Below are 21,208 nucleotides of genomic sequence, written 5' to 3'. Positions count from 1 at the left end.
TGTTAATCTCATAGAAGCAGAGAGTAGAATAGTACCTACTGGAGGCTTTGGAGAGTAGGGAAGAGGGGGCATAGTGAGAAACTGAACAACAGTTCAACAGGGGGATGAGTTCTGGTGTTTTACTGCACAGAATGACTATGGTTAATAATATTTAATATTTCAGACAGGGTGTGGTGGCTCATGCCTGCAATTCTAGCAGTTTGGGAGGCTAGGGCGGGCAGATCGCTTGAGCCCAGGAGTTTGAGATCAGCCTGGGCAACATGGTGAGACCCAGTCTCTACAAAAATTTAAAAATTAGCCACATGTGGTGGCACGCGCCTGCAGTCCCAATTACTTAAGAGACTAGGGCAGGAGGATCACATGAGCCCAGGAGGCGGAGGCTACAGTGAGCGAGCCATGATCGTGCCACTGTACACCAGCATGAACAAGAGAATGAGACCCTATCTCAAAAAAAATTTATATACATACACATTTTATATACACATAAAATCCTCTCTTCTGGCTATTTCAAAATACTTATATATACTTATATATATTTCAAGTACTATGAAATATATTAGCACATAATAATATATAATTAAATAGAGATTTCAAAATAGCTGGAAGAGAGGATTTTGAACGTTTTCACCACAAAGAAAAGATAAATGTATGAGGTGATAGATGTGCTAGTCTAATTTGGTCATTACATAAATGTATCAAAATATCACACTGAACCCCATAAATATGTACAATTACTAAGTGTCAATTAAAAACAAAGGCCGGGGCATGCGGTGGCTCACGCCTGTAATCCCAACACTTTGGGAGACCGAGGCAGGTGGATCAAGAGGTCAGGAGATCGAGACCATCCTAGCTAACATGGTGAAACCCCATCTCTACTAAAAATACAAAATAATTAGCTGGGTGTGGTGGCACGCGCCTATAGTCCCAGCTACTCGGGAGGCTGAGGTAGGAGAATCACTTGACCCCAGGAGGCAGAGGTTGCAGTGAGCCGAGATCACACCACTGCACTCCTGGGCGACAGAGCGAGACTCCGTCTCAAAAAAAACCAACCAACCAACAGACAAAAAAACAAAATAAAAAATAAAGTAGCACTGCACAAAAAACACAAAAATTTTTAAAAAGATTTCAGCCACGGTAGATTTTGCTTGAATCTTAATCCACTTCTAATCCAGAGGTATGTAACACTGGAGTAGTCACCACAGTGGTGCTTGAATGTGATCTGGAACCTTCTTGCTCCTTACCACTGTTCAGTCTAGGGGAGAACTAACAGTGAGATCTCCAAGCTGGTCCTTATGATGCTAAAGGACTTTAATTTGGTTGTGTCTATCAGGTACACTAGCAGCTCCAGGCAGCTGGCTAGCCCACCACTGGGCTAGAGAAACACCCTCCAGCATGCCTCTAGCATGGACTTCAGGAGTAGATGGCAACACAAACCAGGATTCGGACCAAGATGAAGAGAAATTTCAGTTTCTTCTATGAAAGAGGATGTCATCATCTACCCTGGGAGACAGTTGTGATTAATGAGATGGCATGTGAAGAGCCCAGCATCATGTCTAGAAAATATGTTTCCTGTGCTCTCACTTGTCACCATTCCTAGGGACAAAGGTAGAGGAAGAAGAGTGTATCTGGGCCCCTGCAGATGAAAGCAGTGACAATTGTACATGCCAGAGAAGAAAAACGCATATATAACCTATGCACTGGGACTATAGTCTCTCAGGTCCTTGAAAGGATGAAACATGATCCCCATCTATGTATCTGCCAGTGGCAAGTGGTAGAGGCAGAAGCAGTGGGAGCCAATGGTTTTGATTACCTATGACTGACACTGGCCCAAATGACTTGGTATGGACAGGGATGGCCTTCTTTGAAGATCCTATCAAGGACGCAAGAAGTCTTGGATCTAATAAATAAGGAATACTCTACTTATTGCCCGAGGAGTTTAATGATTTTGGACAGAGATGTAACATTGCAACTTAAAGTTTTTTGGAACTTATGGAATATTCATTCCCTGGAGTTACTCTTGTGCAATATGGTACTGTTAAAAGCAATGCTTGTATTCAGATCTTTAAAAAATCTCTGGGAAATCCATTCATACAATGGATAAACTAGTTTCTAATTTGTCTCATTGTCATCATGTACCAGAGGTATTAAAAAGAAAAAGGCACGCCTGGCACAGTGGCTCATGCCTGTAATCTCAGCACTTTGGGAGGCTGAGGCGGGCAGATCACTTGAGGTCAGGAGTTTGAGACCAGCCTGGGCAACATGGTGAAACCCCATCTCTACCAAAAATACAAAAATTAGCTGGGCGTGGTGGCACATGCCTGTAATCCCAGTTACTTGGGAGGCTGAGGTAGATGAATTGCTTGAACCCGGGAGGCCGAGGTTGTAGTGAGCTGAGATTGCGCCACTGTACTCTAGCCTGGGTGAAAGATGAGACTCGGTGTCATGGAGAAACCCTGTCTCTACTAAAAATACAAAATTAGCCAGGCATGGTGGTGCAAGCCTGTAATCCCAGCTACTTGGGAGGCTGAGGCAGGAGAATTGCATGAACCTGGGAGGCGGAGGTTGCAGTGAGCCGAGATCACGCCACTGCAATCCAGCCTGCGAGATCACGCCACTGCAATCCAGCCTGGGCAACAACAGTGAAACTCTGTTTCAAAAAAAAAGTATTTTCCACACTTCACCGTTCCCAGATATGGCTACTTTACTTAGCTGCATAATCAATGTACCTCTTTTTATGTTTTTAATTTTTTTAGAGATGGGGTCTTACTCTGTTGCCCAGGCCAGAATGCAATGGTGTGATCATAGCTCACTGTAGCCTCAAACTCCTGGGCTCAAGCAGTCCTCCTGTCTCAGATTCCTGAGTAGCTGGGACTATAGGAGAGAACTACCACGGCTGGCTTTTTTGTTTTATAATAGTTGATTTACAGAAGATTTAGAAAATGTGAAATTCTACAGTTTGTTGTGTTTGGAGAACAGTGAGTAGTACAGTTTGGTACAATTTGTCTAGAGGATGGAAAACACGCAAAGCTTGAGTAGGAGAGATGAGGCTGGAAAGGAAATAGACCTCCGGGAAAGAGGTCTCTGGACTTCATGAGTAGTGGGGTAGAACTGAAAATCCTGAGCCCTAAGAGGGCGCAAACCATGTCCCGAAAGAATATTGTGCCAACAATCAAGAAACTACAATATAATGGAACGTAAGAGTAATTAAGGATGTCTTCACTTAGATGACTATGTCTATTTTCTTTGTTCCCTTGTTTGTTACTCAGTCCAAATCTTTTATAGTGAAGACATGGAGTACTTGCTACTCCCCATGCCATATTCTAACACTTCAAATGTGCTAGCTCTTAATCCTCACAATAACCTTAGGAGATAAGCACTAATACTAATATTACCATTATTACACCCTTTTTACCGAAGATGTGGGGAGAATAATTAGGTAACTTGCCCAAGGATATGCACCTAACAAATAGTAGAGACAGAATTTTAACCTAGGCAAGTCTGGGTTGACTACGCTGTGACCCCTCATAAAGATGTGTGTTCAAGAAAGTACCCCACAAAAATGTTAAATTGTGTCCAGAATTTATACTGGTCAATTTTTGAAGTTTCCACTCTTGACTGAGACCTAGTTATGTAACTTGGCCTTATAGCTGGACAACACTCAACAATGCCAACAAATAAGATGACACCAAAAATCAAGTCTCACTGGACCACTTCCCAGAATATGCAACAAATTCAGAATACATCAACAAGGAAAGCACTCGGCAGAGAGAGAAATAAAAGAGATATTTAATGCTAGTGAATTAAAAAAAACCCACAAACCCAACAATGTCATTTTGCCATGGCTATGTTCAGCAAACTCACTCATGGCTATGTTCAGCAGACTCACTCATGGCTATGTTCAGCAGACTCACTCGTGCCTATGTTCAGCAAACTCACTCATGCCTATATAGGTTCAGCAAACTCACTCGTCTCTGTCCTCCTTGTGACACACAAGGGAGCCAGCACTCCTGAGTCACCTGCCTCAGGTCATCAATGCTGACTGGTAAAGCCAAGGAATTACATTTCACTAAACTATAACCTCAAAGGAGCTCTCATTTTGAGGCCTGGTACTGTTTCATCTTTCTTTCTAATTCTGTGCTCACGTTGCACCAACCCATGAGTCACTGCCACTAGGAGCCATGCCCCCCACACAATGCCTAGAACCCTAGCTCTACCCATTTCTCTCACTGAAGAAAGTTTTAAGCAATGCAATTAAACTTCAAATCCTCTGTAATTTGTTAAAAGTTTATCATTTACATTTAATACTTTATTAGTAATATCAAATTACCAGCTAGAGATCTTACAACATTAGTTCTGAATTGCCAAACTAGATATTTACTCTGGGGGGTTAACTGTCATCATCAATACTGGGAATATGCTAATAAATACGTGGTAATACCAGCAACCAGCTTAAGTATTTATGCCTGACCTTGTGCTGAAAGGCAATTGCAAATAGCCTATATGTCTATAGGAATGTCAAAGTCATTGGAAGTTTTCTGTAAATGAATACATGCTTTAAGATTATAATTACACATATTTACAGACTTAAGATACAATCACTTTGGGCTGGGTGCGGTGGCTCACGCCTGTAATCTCAGCACTTTGGTACGCCGAGGTGGGTGATCACTTGAGGTCAGGAGTTCGAGACCAGCCTGGCCAACACTGTGAAACCCCATCTCTACTAAAAATGCAAAATTAGCCAGGAGTGGTGGCGGGCGCCTGTAATCCCAGCTACTCGGAAGGCTGAGTGGGGAGAATCACTTGAACCTGGGAGGCAGAGGCTGCAGTGAACCGAGATTGTGCCATTGCACTCCAGTCTGGGCAAAAAGAGCAAAACTGCGTCTCAAAAAAAGAAAAAAAAAAACCAGTAGCATGTGTGGTATGTATTTATTAATCCAACTTTATCAGTAGTCACTTCATATGCCGATGGTCTAAATGCACCAATTAAAAGAGAGATTCTCAGAATGCCAAGACCATTTCTGCAGAAATTAACCCCTTGGAATGGGCAGCATGCTTTTCTGATCCTGAGTACCTGAAGGATAAAGATGTTTCCAATATCCTATCTGGAATAGGGGCAGAAAATGCCTTAGAATTGAGAGTCTGAGGACTATACCACACCAGATAAATTAACAGAAAAAATATCCTTCCTAGCCACAAACTGCACTGTCAAAGACTCCACAAAAAAGTGTGTCCAGAAAAACTCACCTCTGTGATAAAAAAAGATCCATCCTCAGATAAAGTATGTATTCTAAAACTAAAAACACAAAACTTAAAAAAAAAAAAAAAGCAGTGGTAGGAAAGACACAATCCAAAGGACAATACATTTCCCTCCCAGTTACCCGTCTCATCACAGCCAAGAAGCAGGCAGGGAAGGCAGCATGCAGGCTGTGAAGGCATGGGGAAATCTGATTGAACTACTTTTCTTTTTGAACTCCAGATTTAAGTTGGTGAAAGCTCACTGTGATTAGAAAGGGAAATTTTCCTAATCTTAAACATCTGAAATAACTTTTACTTCACCTAAATCACTGATCACTGCCAAAGTGACCCTGGCAAATCCAGTGTTCCCAAAGTCTGGCGTCTGAAGCAGGACATGTTCTAATGGGCTGAGTTTCCCACACATTGCGTATTTTGGCTCTGAGTGCCCTAATGTTTCTGTGCATTAAGAATATTTTAATGCTATTTAAAGATTTGGAAAAAATCTTTTTAAATAAACCTTTATTCTGACACCAATGGTCCGATCTAACTTACATTCTTGTATTGGCTAGGAATCACAGAAATGAAAGTGCTAGTAAATATGTTCACACATGAGAAACATAATGAAAAGACAGTCGATCTTCTTATATTATGCATCAACTTACAGTATCTGCTTATGTCCAATACTATGTGATTAAATCAGACAAAAAATGGAGTCTGTGGTTGTTTCTATTTTACATTTTAACTTAGTACATAACACAAGTTTCTGATCAGTCTTTGAACTTAGGTTCTACAAATATGCAGTAAAAATAGCTTCATGAGAATAAAGCCACCAAACAGAAGAATATAACATTTTGCTGGAATTTCATTATATCTGCCATAAATATTCAAGTTGCTTGTTGTTATAAAGTCAAATATTACATAAACCAAGTATCAGTGTTTAATGAGGGCAAAAGTATCTCAAGTTTCCAGTTACTTTAATAATTAAAAGATTAACCACCCCCAAAATGAAAAATTCAGTTTCTTTAATGAAATCTTGTTTCTACAAGGGCTTTTAAGTAACACACAGGATTTATCCTGAGGCTGAGTATATATGAGGAAGCTAGCTAAAATTTTACAATTTTAAGACAGCCAGCTGGATTTACCACAAAAATTCAAATACACTCTTTGAAACAAAGACAAGGGCTCAAGTGGAGTGCAGTTATTTGATGCTATGTGTATTTAACAAATAGATATGATTTAAAACCTGTATGAAGTTTACCTGTATACTAGAATCTCCCTTTATACATTTTGCTCCTTCTATTATAGCCATGTATGAGAATCTCAGTTGATCTGGGGTCTGAATAAGACCCATTCGGTATTTTCTCATGTTCAGTAACACTTGTTTAATGTTAATATCATCTCCTTTTTCCATCTGCAAGAAAGGCAAAAAATGAGACAAGTCTTTTGTTATTGGAACCCAGGAAACAGAATCAATGCAAGATCATTGCTAAGATTTTTGCTATGCATTTTCTCCTCTGAAAGAACAACGATAATTTAACCCTCCAGCTATAACTGTTACGTACACAACAACTATCCCAGCCTACTCATCCCTCCCCACATCTCAACCCCTCAAGTAGTTGGAGGACTTTGATTCTTTAGCTGATTCACAACTGATTCCAAACCAATCATAGTAATCTCATTCCTTCTGGCCAGTCATTGGTTAAAGGAAGGATTTATAATCAGTTCTGGCTAGTATAAGGACTATTTTTTTTTTTAAGGTCATGGCAGGAGTCAATTTTTCTGCTCATTCCCCTTCCGCCTCCTTCATGTCTGCACTACAGACACGATGTCTGGATATACAGCACCCATCTAAAGATGGTGGAAAAGAGGCCAGGCATGATGGCTCATGCCTGTAATCCCAACACTTTGGGAGGCCAAATCACTTGAGGCCAGGAGCTAGAGACCAGCCTGGCCAACATCGCGAAATGCCATCTCTACTAAAAATACAAAAATTAGCTGGGTGTGGCGGCGCATGTCTGTAATCCCAGCTACATTGGAGGCTGAGGCTGGAGAATCGCCTGAACCCAGGAGGAGGAAGTTGCAGTGAGGTCAGATAGCACCACTGCACTCCAGCCTGGGCGGCAGAGCGAGACTCCATCTCAAAAATAAATAAATAAATAAATAAATAAATAAATAAATAAATAAATAAAAATGTGGTGGGTCACACCTGTAATCCCAGCACTTTGGGAGGCCAAGGCGGGCAGATTATGAGGTCAAGAGATTGAGACCTTCCTGGACAACATGGTAAAACCCCGTCTCTACTAAAAATACAAAAATTAGCTGGGCATGGTGGTACGCACTTGTAGTCCCAGCTACTCGGGAGGCTGAGGCAGGAGAATCTCTTGAACCCGGGAGGCGGAGGTTGCAGTGAGCTGAGATTGCGCCACTGCACTCCACCCTGGCAACAGAGCGAAACTTCGTCTCAAATAAATAAATAAATAAATAAATAAATAAATAAATAGAATAATAAAATAAAATGAAGAAAGACGGTGGAAAAGACAGCAAAAGCCCAGATCCACGATAACACTGCTGAGCTACAGCACTGCTCTGGACTACTGACCTAGTGTTAGAATCCCCACACCCAGGCTCACCAAAAATAAAAGAAAAAAATTGTTGAACTTATAGTTGGCAGGGAACAGGTGTCATTAACAAAATAATCACCAGAGTTTTAAAACTTTAATGTAACAATCTAATTTTGATTGAAGTATACTATATATACGCAGAGTGGTAAAGTAATACAGATGTTTAGTTAAGACTCAATCGTTCCCAATTCCTAGCTTTCATTAGAGATGCAACATCTGAAATGTTCTTCCAAGAGTATCACTCCATTGATCAAGCTCCTTGTGTTTGTGTTTACAATGAAAAGCATCATCATATTAATTCACCTGGGAATCTACTTTGTGCTGGCAGTCATGGTGGAAAGCATAAGAATGCTGACATAACTGCAATGAAGCATAGCTACGTTTTACAGAAACATCGAAGAGACTAATACAGGGCCTTAAAGTCAAGGTTAAGAACACCAGTCTTGTGTCAAGCGTGGTGGCTCAAACCTGTAATCCCAGCATTTTGGCAGGCTGAGGCAAGAGGATCACTTGAGCCCAGGAATTGGAGACTAGCCTGGCCAACATAGTGAGGCCTTGTCTCTACTAAAAATAAAAAAGCAAAAACTAGTTGGGTGTGGTGGTGCAGGCAGCTACTTGGGAGGCTGAGGTGGGAGGATCACTTGAGTCCAGGAGGTTGAGGCTGCAGTGAGCAGTGATTGCACCATTGTACTCCAGCCTGGGTGACAGGGCAAGACTCTGTCTAAACAAAGACAAAAACAAAATCCCCACCAGACTGAATACCAGGACAAGCTAAACTGCTTAGGTGATTGATAATCTTAGAACACGCTCAGAAAGCAGAAACTAAGCTGCAGGGACTACTGAAGGAGTAGATGGCATGGAAATCAAAGCAGACAGTATTATTGATGGGTTTGATCCTATAATAAGAGGAAGAAGTAAAGACAGAAGTTAGGAGAAGTATAAGGGCAAACAGAAGTTCCATGTATCCCAAGTAACGAAAAAATAAAGGTCCTAAAAAGAGAAGAAAAGATCTAGGCTGTATACAGGCTGGGACTGGGAATGACTGGTGGAGAAAGAATTAGCCGTTGGGGGCACAGACAGGAACCTCAGGGGAGTAACAGTAATACTGACATTTATGGAATGCTCAGAAAACATCAGGGACTCTTCTAAGTGTCCTTAATGTATTAATTCATTGAATTCTCACAGCAACCCTGTGAAGTATGTCTATCATTATCCCTAGTTTTTAAATTTAAAAAGTGAGATAAAGTATCTGTCTGAAGAGGAAGGAATTCAATATTACATATGAATTTATATTTGAAAAAATGTGGGGGAGAGACCTATTATTTCTGTAATATAAAGCTACCAGGAAGAAAAACACCTTCTTAGGGATCTCTAAAATCATCATGGATACATACATTCCTACCAGTCATGAATAAGAGGCAGTTGCAAGGGTGGAAATGAGATTTTTAGGTTTTTCCAAAAGTAGAAGTTTAAGTTGAAAAACCTCAGTTCTGGGATACAGCATCAGAGTTTATTCATTGCCAGTGGAAGCAATTTAAAAAAAAAAATCAATGAGATTAAAATGAGATCGTAAGAAGCACTTACCAAAACAAGACAAGTGTCTACCAGAGAGAAGGTGCCAGAGCGCCCAATGCCTGCGCTACAGTGGATCACCGCAGGCCCATGGTCAGGGTTCAAGGAGCCAGATTCTCTCACTTTAAACAAGAAATTGAGAAATGAAGCTGGTGATTCAGGGACTCCAAAATCTGGCCAGGTAGTATAATGAAAGTGAGATATTGTTCTGGTTTCACCACTCTAAAAAGTGAAAATCAAGGGAGAAGTTAGTTCTAATTTTTTTCTTTTAAAAAACTACTTCAGAAAGATCATGTGTTTTATATAATTCTTTAAAGCCATATAGGCTGTTTATACTATGATTTTTCCATTTGTTTTCTGACAATCCCATATACAAACTAGGGAAGATTTTCTTTAGTGGAAATTTGGGATGTATTAATAATAGCTAACACATACAACACTTACTATTTTGGAGGCCTGTTCTAAGCACTTTACTTATTAACTCAATCCACACAATAATCCTATTAAAGCCCATTTTCCTGATGAGGAAACTGAAACAAAGGGTAAGATAGTTTGCCCAAGGTCACACAGCTGGAACATGGCAGAACCAGGATTTGAAGCAACCTGGGGCAGCCTTTGGGTTCTCAGCTACTAATCTGTTACCATACATGTTACCAATATTTTCTTTAATTCATGTATCATGAATGGGCTATTTTTTTCTATTTTAAAAAATTTCTGCCGGGTGCAATGGCTCATGCCTGTAATCCCAGCACTTTGGGAGGCCGAGGTGGGCAGATCACTTGAGGTCAGAAGTTCGAGACCAACCTGGCCAACATGGTGAAACCCCATTTCTACTAAAAATACAAAAAATTAGCCGGGCGTGGTGGCACGTGCCTGTAATCTCAGCTACTTGGGAGGCTGAGGCAGGAGAATCTCTTGAACCTGGGAGGTGGAGGTTGCAGTGAGCAGAGATCGTGCCATTGCACGCCAGCTTGGGCAACAAGAGTGAAACTCCATCTTCAAAAAAAAAATTTTCTACCAGTATAATTTTACATTCTTTAACATTTTCCTTTTTATGAATTTCAAAGTTTATTTTTTAAATATAATCTCCCGTTCACATGATTATCTTTTAGATTCTGCTACACAGGCCTATATAGGGGAGCAAGTCAAGAATTAATCTAAAGAAACGATCTTTATATTTTTAATTGGAATTGCTCCTCTAAATTGTTGCCTTTCCCTATGGCAATAATTTCCAATCCTAAAGCTGTTTATATGCTTTTGCTGATGTGCTAAAGTGGTTTACCAACATGCTAAATGTTTCCTGTCTCTTAAGCCTGCCTGGTATTCACTATCGCTTCCTGGATATTCCTGATGATCTGTAATTCTAACTCATTACGAAAATGTTCCTTAGCTTTTTGCCAATTGCCTTTTGCCCCAAGGAGCACCTCTCTGCTTTATACTCTTCATTTGTGTAAACGAAGCAGTGGTCTTCCACTAATATGTCTTTGTGCAATTTTTCAGTTTTATTGTAGGAGGTTTTTTTTTTTTTGAGGGAGGAGGCATAGAAACAATGTAAAAAACCTTGACGTTTAATGGTTTAACAACTAAAGATTATTATTATAATATCCTGCTCCCAATAAAAATTTTCAAAATTAGAAGTTAGCTTTCACTTTAAAAATATAAATTTTCGGCCGGGTGCAGTGGCTCACACCTATAATCCCAGCACTTTGGGAGGCCGAGGCGGGTGGATCACCTGAGGTCAGGAGTTCGAGACCAACCTGACCAACATAGAGAAACCCCGTTTCTACTAAAAATACAAACCTTATCTGGGCATAGAGGTGCATGCCTGTAATCCCAGCTACTTGGGAGGCTGAGGTGGGAGAATCGCTTGAACCCGGGAGGCGGAGGTTGTGGTGAGCCGAGATCACGCCATTGCACTCCAGCCTGGGCAATGAGAGCGAAACTCCATCTCAAAAAAAAAAAAAAAAAAAAATCCATTTTGCAGTAGAAATTAAGACTTCTATGTCCCAGACTCAGTATATAAGGTATAATACTAATAAAATACAGTGAAATAAATTTTTTAAAAAGTACATACTTTTAGTGACCTTTTAACATCCAGCATTAATAATTTCAAATACAGTGTGATCCACAAGTTCTCAATATACTAAAAGCAATAAAAAATTTCTCCATTACGAATTAAAATGATCATGGTTTCTACGCTTTAAGACATTTATTTTTAAATTAATTATGGTAAGTGAACAAAGCCAGACTAAAGGCTATATATACTATACTATTCCATTTTTATGACATTCTGGAAAAGGCAGAAAAACAGAAACAGAAACCAGATTACTGGTTTCTGGCTGGGGGTAGAGGACAGGACTGACTGTACACAAGCAACACAAGAACATCTGGGGCAGGGGAGAGGTGACAGAACCGATCTATGTTTCTGTTATGGGCAGTGGTTACACGACTGAATGCACTGTCAAAAGTCACAACACGACTGTACACCAAAAGGAGTCACTCTTATTGTAGGTTAAAAAAAAAGGTAAATTATATTTATTGCATTAAAAAAGAGAATTCAAAACATTCTAAAATAAGAAGGGTAAACTCTAGTCTCCTTTTACAAAGCAGCAGGTGGGCAGTTAATCCGGCAACACTGACACAGGAATGAGCTAGAGAGGCGGGTTCTTGACAGCGGGGGGCGCGGGGCGGGGGGGATACAGTTAACTCAAAGTCAAGTTTTCCTTTAAATGAGGTTAAGATTCCAGTGGATGTTAATAACCCACTTTGTTTCTTACTTGCTGCGGCCACCAGCAGGACCAGACTCAGTCTGTGTGGGCCTTCATGTGGTCTGCTTTGAGCAGGGGCCTGCAGTGCTCTGTGGGCTATGGCCCAGTACCCCTACGGGGTCCTGCGCACAATTACTTCATCAAGTCCTGGCTCAAACATATGGTTACCCCACAATCTTGGGCAACAGCTTGCTTTCTCTTTGCTTGTATGATTTTGGCTCAAAACTAGTGGTCTCAATTTTTTTCAAATTCAGGTCACGCTGTCTGGGATATTGGAAGCCAGTTCCCAGAAATGCTCATGACTATTTGTATAATATAGTCTTCCCCACTACTAGATTTTTGAAAATCAGTTGTTGTTTTTTTTCCCCCTACAGAACCAGGACTTTTTTTGAGAGGTTAACTTTGATTAATTTATCCTTACAGAAACAAGATTAAAAAAACACAGCTTTCCAAAATCATAATTCACAGTTACAAAGGACCACACGAAGGCATAAGATGCATATATTTACTACTCTGGTATAGAAACATTCATATGCATGACTGGATGGACCCCTTTCCCTCTTTTTCACGCAGGAAAAAAAATGAGAGGGGAAAAAAAAAGGGTTGCCAAAGGATACAGAGCTAAAACAAAATTCATCTTTATTCCAAACAAGGTCTGCATTTAGACTTTACAATTTTTGGCAAACTCCTTATTTTCAAAACTGTGGAAGCACCCTTTTCTTCTCCTTGGTCACCGAGTCACACTACTTCTCCTCTGGTCCCCAGCTGCTGCCCTCCACCCTTCTCGCTGCTTCATCCCCCTCCCTACACACACCCCGGTTGCACCCACAATTATAGGCTGTCCCTGTCTGCAGCCGTTCCACACATGCCTGCCAAGTTTTCTGTGTAAAACTCTGCATTATGTATACTACATTCTGCACAAAATGTCAGTGGCTTGCTGTTCTAAGGCAAAATCCCATTTACATTTTTAAAAGAGAATTCTAAATTTAAAGTCTTTGAATAGGAATGTCAAACTTGCATATATGAAGCCAGGAAAATAACCTGTGAGTTGAGCAAGTGTAACAACAGGAATTGTTAGGCCACAGCAATTTAAGTGTATGCCCCGTTCACAGCCTTCAAATGCAAGTTAATAATCATCATAAATATATAATAAGATTATACATTTTCCAATTATCATAAAAAATCTATACAGCTCTATGACCCCAGGCCCAATTACTTTCACACTTTAGGTATATATGGAAGGTACCAAGATTTTGTTTCTAAAAGACTTTCACTAAGCCCCAGTTCTGTAAATAGGGTTAATAATACTACTTACCTTACAAAACTGTTGTAAGGAATAAATAAAACAATTAATGTGAAGTGCCTGCCATATCCCTGCACATGGTAAATGCTTAACAGATACTGGATATTTTTAAAACAACTATACTCACCAATTGCCTTTATTGTGGCCCCTAGAAAGCTCCAGTCAATTGTAAAACTCAACACATTTTCAACCTCTTCATTGGGTATTTCCTCTACACCTAAAGAGTGACAAAGTTTGTCAACCCTATGTCCTAACCAGATGTCAAATCTGTACCTTCACTATCACTGCCTTAGTTGAGTCTCTCATCAATTTTTGCCAGGGTCAGCATGTCAGTGATAAATATTTACTGACTGGGATTCACTGTGAAAGGCAGATCAAACTCACCAGATCAGGAGGAGTGGCAGAAACGGCTAGGGACAGGCTTGCATTCTCAGCAGAGAGAAAGCAATATGCAAAGGCATGCCACCCACCCCCACCAAGGAATTCACCTATTAGAGAAGTCTGTCTGTTAGCACGAACAAATCCTGGATACCCGAAGGAGAGGGAGTTAGACAAGGAGGCAAGGACCAGGCTGAGCTGGGTCATGGTCTTGTGCACTGGACACAGACTTTTTTTGGTAACCAATGGAAGCCACAGAAGAATTCTTAGAGGATGGTGGAAAGATTGCATCTGTGTTTTACAACAATCACTCAGGTGTAATGTGCTTAAAATGTACTCTGTGTAATGGCGGGGGGGTACCAAGGCAGCAGATAACTTCCAACCCCTTGGAAGTTAAAAACCTCATTATGGAGTCAAGATCTACATAGAGAGAAGTATTGAACAAGCAGTAGAATGATAAAATTTAAATTACTGAAAAAGTATAAGAAGAATCATAGCTGTTAGGGATCAATGTGTCATAGATACATGTTAGGAGAGACCTAAGTAAGAAGTGGGCCACAGGGGTTACTAAGGACGTGCAGAATATAAACAGGCAGAGAAGAGAGAGGACATTCTAGGTAGAATAAACTGTTTAAACTATTTTGAACCAAATCCCAGCTAAGCATCATAATAATTAGAGACTCTCATCTTGCTAAATCTTTAGGGACAGGGAAATAGAAGACAGTCAGCATTATAACAGTATTCCCGGAACTCACTAAACATAAAGCTGGCCAACATTACAGAAATAGTGAAGGGCAACTAAAAAGAAAAAACTGAAAGACAAGTACTCTAGATGACCTCATATTTTTTAAATCCCTCAAAATTATCTCCATAGCTTAAGCCACAGGCCACACTGAAAGCCGAGATGCAATCTCTTCTTCAGGGGCAAGAGCTCAAACTTTTAGCTTTAAGTAAGTCACTAAAGGGCTCCTGGTATGTCATTTTGCTGTTCCATTAGACTGGCGGAGGCGCAGGGCTTGCTTAGACAACAGCTTTACCTTTGGACTTGTTAATAGATACGTGTCAGACTCCCTTAGATGCAAACTGGATCTCTGCACCCCAGCGGCCCCAATAAAGACAGAGATCTGTGTGTTGAGATTGGCTACCAGCCCCCTACTCCATCATCACTTTTTCTCACTCCCATTGGTTCTTTCTTTCTCGCTAGTAACCTTTTCAACTACTCCCCGTTCCTGTTGTCCCTTCCAATTCATTACTATTACAAAAAGGAAACTGATCAACTAAAAAGGTAATCGTGGCTCCCGCATTATGTCTTAGACACCGTCATGGTATTTACTCACTTGATCTTTAGAGCAATCCTATGAAGTAGGTACGTTATCACCCTCATTTTATAGATGATAAAACAGGTACTGTTTATCATCTATAGTAAAGTAATGTGACCCAAGTCACTCAGCAAGAATGGCAGAGTCAGGATTTAAAGTTAGGCTATCTGATTCTAGAGTTTATCTACTTAGGCAAATGTAATTCTGCCTCTCATACTGAAATGCTACTTTATCCTTCTGAAGAATAAAGAATCCCTAGTTCTAATTAAAAATTATAAAGTAGAACACAAACAAATGCTTGCTATTATATTGTGGTATGTTCTAAACCCAGGCCAAAAAAAAATCCAGTGATCATGTCATTATACCACACAGTTGCTAGCAACTAAAACAGAGTGGCTGGCCAACTCACATGACGGCCTCAACTCCAGAAAGATGCTTCAGAATCAATAATCTCTCTTTACAACAATTAGCATCTTTTCAAAAGGACTTATCCCCATGTCAAAAGTTAGGAGATGGCCGGGCGTGGTGGCTCACACCTGTAATCCCAGCACTTTGGGAGGCTGAGGCGGGCAGATCACCTGAAGTCAGGAGTTCAAGATCAGTCTGGCCAACATGGCGAAACCCCATCTCTACTAAAAATACAAAAAATTAGCCAGGCGTGGTGGTGCACACCTGTATTCCCAGCTACTCGGGAGGCTAGGACAGGAGAATCACTTGAATCCAGGAGGTGGAGGCTGCAATGAGCCAAGATCATGCCACTGCACTCCAGCCTGGGCAACAGAATGAGACTTTGTCTTAAAAAATAGGGGACCAGGAGAACTAATGAGATCAGTCTGTCACTTATTAGCTAAGTAATCGATGGAAAAATTCCTATAACCTAATGGATTTTAACATAACTTATTTTTTATAATATAAAATACGGGGATAATAAGAATATTTACACTATCTACACTAACTGAAGACTACTGGTCAAATGATATATATGTGAAAGCATTTTGGAATCTGATAAACAAAACACAAAAATCATTCTATTTTATTGTTACTTAAGGTATAATCAATTCTCAATAAGGACTGTTTCAGAAACAGGGAAACACATCTATGCCCTTCATCTAAATCAATTTTAATGCCATAAGCAAATGAGTAATTACCTGGGATAAATACCAAGAGAAGATGATTCAGAGAACTTTCAGAACCTTGTGGAAATACAGTTCTGTTTCTGGGAATGAACAATGTACAGCTCAGTCCAGTATCAAAGAGTTATTGATGTATCTCAATGCAGTTTAAGACACATGTAAATGGAAAGAGTTGGGACAAAATAAATACAGTAATGGGAATTTATAAATAAATCTAAGCATTATCATTCGTAATTTTGAGCCTTTTTAGGTGACTCAAGAGGCTGTATAATAAGCTTAGTATGGATGTCACGGGAAGCTGGACAGAAGGAAAACCAGAACCTAGGCCTCACGCACAGAGCATGCACCTGTGCTTACTCAATGCAGCAAAAAACACAAGTGTTTCAAGGGATCCACCATAAAAGGGACTGCCACACATCTAAAAAGCATGTATATATCTCCCTTCTCTTTAAGGTTTTTTTGTATTGTTAGTGATCACTTAATTTACTTAATGGTTAACTAAAACAGTATTACACTTATAGACTACATACATTCCTAAAGTCATATGAGGCTAAACATTCTCCTATTTTCAAGCTATCACAGTTTCTATTAGCATCTCAGAATTACTCTCATTTCATTATTTTCTAGTTTATTCTAATTACAACACAAAGAGGGCAAAAGAGGTAAATGGCAAAAGGGGGAGAAATGCCTCAATCATCACCCTGGCAACAGCAGGTTCATAACCCACTATGTGTATGTATCTCAACCAAGGCCCAAGGAACAGTTCATATGTTTCTGGGGAAGAAAAATGCAAGTAAGGCCTGGCATGGTGGCTCATGACTGTAATCTCAACACTTTGGGAGGCCAAGGTGGGAGGATCACTTGAGCTCAGGAGTTTGAGACCAGCCTGGATAACAAGGCAAGACCCCATCTCTATTTAAAAAAAATAAGAAAATTAGGTATGGTGGCTCATGCCTGTAATCCCAGATACTCAGGAGGCTGAAGTGGGAGGATTTCTTGAGGCCAGGAGTTGGAGGCCTCATTGAGAGCTGTGATTATGCCACTGTACTCCAGCCTGGGTGGCAAAGCAAGACTGTCTCAAAAAACCAATCAACCAACCAACCAAACACCCAAGTAAATGTTCTTGAGACCACATGCCACATTTATACATGTGTGTGTATGTATGTATGTATGTGTGCGTGTTACATATATATATAAAACACCATTTTTTTCCCAACTCAATAGGGACAAATTTTTGTGTTGTGAATCACTTAACAATAGCTTTGTAAGTTATTTTCTTGACTATTTTGCTATTCTTGGCAGTCACAGGTCCTGGGAGCTATTGCTTCCTGGGCATTTACTAAGGTCAGGTGCTCTGCATACACATCCTCATTTGACCTTCAGGACAGCCCCGGAGGGAAGGCGTGGTAACCTCCATTTTACAGACGAGGAAGGGATCAGTGAGGGTGGGGAACAAGTCTAAAGTACAGCTCTACTAAGCAGCAGAGCTGGATCTGAATCCAGGTTTGCCTGATTCTAAAGCCCTCTCTATTAATCCTCATGTATTTCTATTAATTAATTTTTAATCCCCAAATATCAAACTGAACTTTGAAATTCTTAGTTTCTACTGTTTCTTCAGAGTCCTCAGAAAGCTACTAGATGCAGACACACAATCTAAAAACATGTGATTATGACTAGATACTATAGGTATTACCCAAATGCATGTGCTTATCAAACTTCAAATCTAATAATAAAGAATAATTCTTTAAACCATCATATAAAGTCCACACTTTCGGGCAAGAAAGGTCTTACATTGATATTTTCTAATTGTAGTAGATGTACTGTATAATACGACTTCACATCTTCTGACAAGAGCTTCACACTGAATCCTGTTTCTTTAAACAGCATCTCTTGGTCATCTGTTGGCCAGTACTGTGCACATTTAACCTAAATTTAGAAATATGTATATGATTTTTTTTTAGTTTATAGACATCATGAAACCATAAAGTTAAAAAATGAAAACAAACCAGATATGTACATGCTATATTTTTTCAAGTACCCAAAACTAAGAAGTCACTACTATATTCTACGCTTAATGTATTTTAGTAAGATTGAAATTTTATAGCCGGGCGCGGTGACTCACGCCTGTAATCCCAACAATTTGGGAGGCTGAGGCGGGAGGATCACCTGAGATCAGGAGTTCGAGACCAACCTGGTTAATATGGTGAAACCCTGTCTCTACTAAAAATACAAAAACTAGCTAGGCGTGGTGGTGGGCGCCTGTAATCCCAGCTACTTGTGAGAGTGAGGCAGGAGAATCGCTTGAACCCAGGAGGTGGAGGTTGCAGTGAGCCAAGATCATTCCACTGCACTCCAGTCTGGGTGACAAAGCTAGACTCCATCTCGGGGAGCGGGGCGGGTAGAGATTGAAATTTTATAAAGCATTTTTTTATGTGTGTGCAGTCATCACTGTAAGCCAGTTTTAGAACATTTCTCTCAAACTCAGAAATCCCCTTGTGTCCTATTCCCACTCCAAGCCGCAGGCAAGCGCTGATCCATTTTCTGTTTCCATAGGCTTTTCTTTTCTTTTGAGCTGGAGTCTTGCTTTGTCGCCCAGGCTGGAATGCAGTGGCGTGATGTTGGCTCACTGCAACCTCTGCCTCCTGGGTTCAAGCAATTCTCCTGCCTCAGCCTTCTGAGCAGCTGGGATTACAGGCGTCTGCCACCACACCCAGCTAATTTTTGTATTTTTAGTAGAGACAGGGTTTTGCCATGTTGGCCAGGCTGGTCTTGAACTCCTGACCTCAAGTGAGCCACCAACCTCAGCCTCCCAAAGTGCTGGGATTACAGGCGTGAGCCACCATGTCCGGTCTTATAAGGTATTTTTTAAGTGTTCCTGTAACTTATAAACTAAAAAAGCCATAGGTATCATATTCATAAAATAAAAATAAATTTATCATTCTTAAAGCATGATTACCTATATTTTAACGTCATAGGACATTCACTTTATGTTTCTAAAATTATCAAACTCTTGTAATAATTTTATCTTCAAAATAAACGTTGCTGGCCAAGCGCGGTGGCTCACGCCTGTAATCCCAGCACTTTGGGAGGCCGAGGCAGGCGGATCATGAGGTCAGGAGATCGAGACCATCCTGGCTAACACGGTGAAACCCCATCTCTACTAAAAATACAAAAAATTAGCTGGGTGTGGTGACGGGCGCTTGTAGTCCCAGCTACTCAGGAGGCTGAGGCAGGAGAATGGCGTGAACCTGAGAGGCGGAGCTTGCAGTGAGCTGAGATTGTGCCACTGCACTCCAGCCTTGGCAACACAGCAAGACTCCGTCTCAGAAAAAAAAAAAAAAAAAAGTTGCTGAAGAGGCTTTATTTTACAAGTATTTTCCACAAATGCCTATGAATCTGCTACTCAATATTTCATCTAGGGCCAGGCATATATGACTCACACCTGTAATCCTAGCACTTTGGGAGGCTTAGGTGGGTGCATCACTTGAGCCCAGGAGTTCAGCCTGAGCAACAGGACGAAATTCATCCTGGACAACATGGCGAAGTCCTGTCTCTACAAAAAATACAAAAAATTCAAAAAATTAGCCGGGTGCGGTGGTGCACCCCTATAGTCCCAGCTACTCAGGAGTCTGAAGTGGTAGGATGACCTGAGCATGGGCAGTTGAGGCTGCAGTGAGGCTGCGCCACTGCCCTCCAGCCTGGATGACAAAAGTGAGACCCAGTCTCAAAACAAACAAACAAACAAATGACATTTAGAAATAACACTGTATATTTGCTTACTAAAATTAAACTGGGGGAGAGAATGAGAAGATAAGCCCCTTTTACCTAGAGTTTGGCAGAACTACTGATATGAAATTCAAATCTGTAACAATAAACACATCTTCCCAAATGCCAAAGTATGAAGCCAGCAGACTGAAGCAAGGTGAAATAATCATTTCAGTAGGAAAAAAATACCAGAAAAAAATTTTTTAAAAAATGATCATTTCTCCTTTTCCAAATAACAGCTATTAACAATAAAAATGCCTCCCAAACCAATAAATATTATGAATTAATACTTTAAAAGGTGCTAAAAGACAAACAAAAAAAGACAGAAGAAGTAAAAGAGTATAAATAAGAATTAGAGTAACTCAGAAACAAGATGACAGAAGACAGAAAAGTTCAAATAATAGAACACATCATTTCAGAAATGAGGATTAAACCAGAAGGAAAAGAGGCATAAACACAATAGGTAATAATGCCTTGGCTGGGTGCGGTGGCTCACGCCTGTGATCCCAGCACTTTGGGAGGCTGAGGCAGGCGGATCACAAGGTCAGGAGATCGAGACCATCCTGGCTAACACAGTGAAACCCCGTCTCTAATAAAAATACAAAAAATTAGCCGGGTGTGGTGGTGGACGCCTGTAGTCTCAGCTACTTGGGAGGCTGAGGCAGGAGAATGGTGTGAACCCGGGAGGCGGAGCTTGCAGTGAGTCGAGATAGCACCACTGCACTCCAGCCTGGGCGACAGAGCGAGACTCCGTCTCAAAAAAAAAAAAATAATAATAATAATAATAACAATGCCTTAAGAGGAAAATAAATAATTTTTTTTTTTTTTTTTTAAGAGACAGTGTCTTGCTCTGTAGTAGCCCAGGTTGGAGTGCACTGGGGTGAACTTGGCTCACTTCAGCCTCAATCTTCTGGGCTCAAGCAATCCCCCAACCCCAGCTGGGACTCCAGGTACGTGCCACCACACCTGGCTACTTTTTGTATTTTTTGTAGAGGCAGGGTCTCACTTTGTTGTCGAGGCTGGTTTTGAATTCCTGGGCTCAAGTGACCCTCCTGCCTCAGCCTCCCAAAGTGCTGGGATTATAGGTGTAAGCCCTCCAACCTGGCCAGAAAAA

General features: G+C 40.6%; 1 protein-coding gene across 10 annotated transcripts in view; it reads right to left on the bottom strand.

Annotated features, from left to right (window-relative positions):
• PTPN2 (protein tyrosine phosphatase non-receptor type 2) overlaps window positions 1–21,208 on the bottom strand; it is a 98,086-nt gene that overhangs the window by 22,435 nt on the left and 54,443 nt on the right. For 5 of the 10 annotated variants that reach the window (XM_009433613.5, XM_009433614.5, XM_003953237.5 and 2 more), the window contains 4 exons: window positions 18,121–18,255; window positions 11,503–11,571; window positions 9,441–9,650; window positions 6,494–6,646 (listed from right to left, as the gene is read on the bottom strand). In XM_009433613.5, the coding sequence (XP_009431888.4) occupies window positions 6,494–6,646; window positions 9,441–9,650; window positions 11,503–11,571; window positions 18,121–18,255 (567 nt within the window). The remainder of the gene's footprint in view (window positions 1–6,493; window positions 6,647–9,440; window positions 9,651–11,502; window positions 11,572–18,120; window positions 18,256–21,208) is intronic. The other 5 variants (XM_054671731.2, XM_001171536.7, XM_009433615.5 and 2 more) reach the window with 2 other exon arrangements.

This window comes from Pan troglodytes, chromosome 17 (genome assembly GCF_028858775.2).
Source record: "Pan troglodytes isolate AG18354 chromosome 17, NHGRI_mPanTro3-v2.0_pri, whole genome shotgun sequence".
Taxonomy (NCBI): Eukaryota; Metazoa; Chordata; class Mammalia; order Primates; family Hominidae; genus Pan; species Pan troglodytes.
The sequence above is the reverse complement of the archived record's forward strand: the minus strand, read 5'-3'. Positions and strand labels throughout refer to the sequence as shown.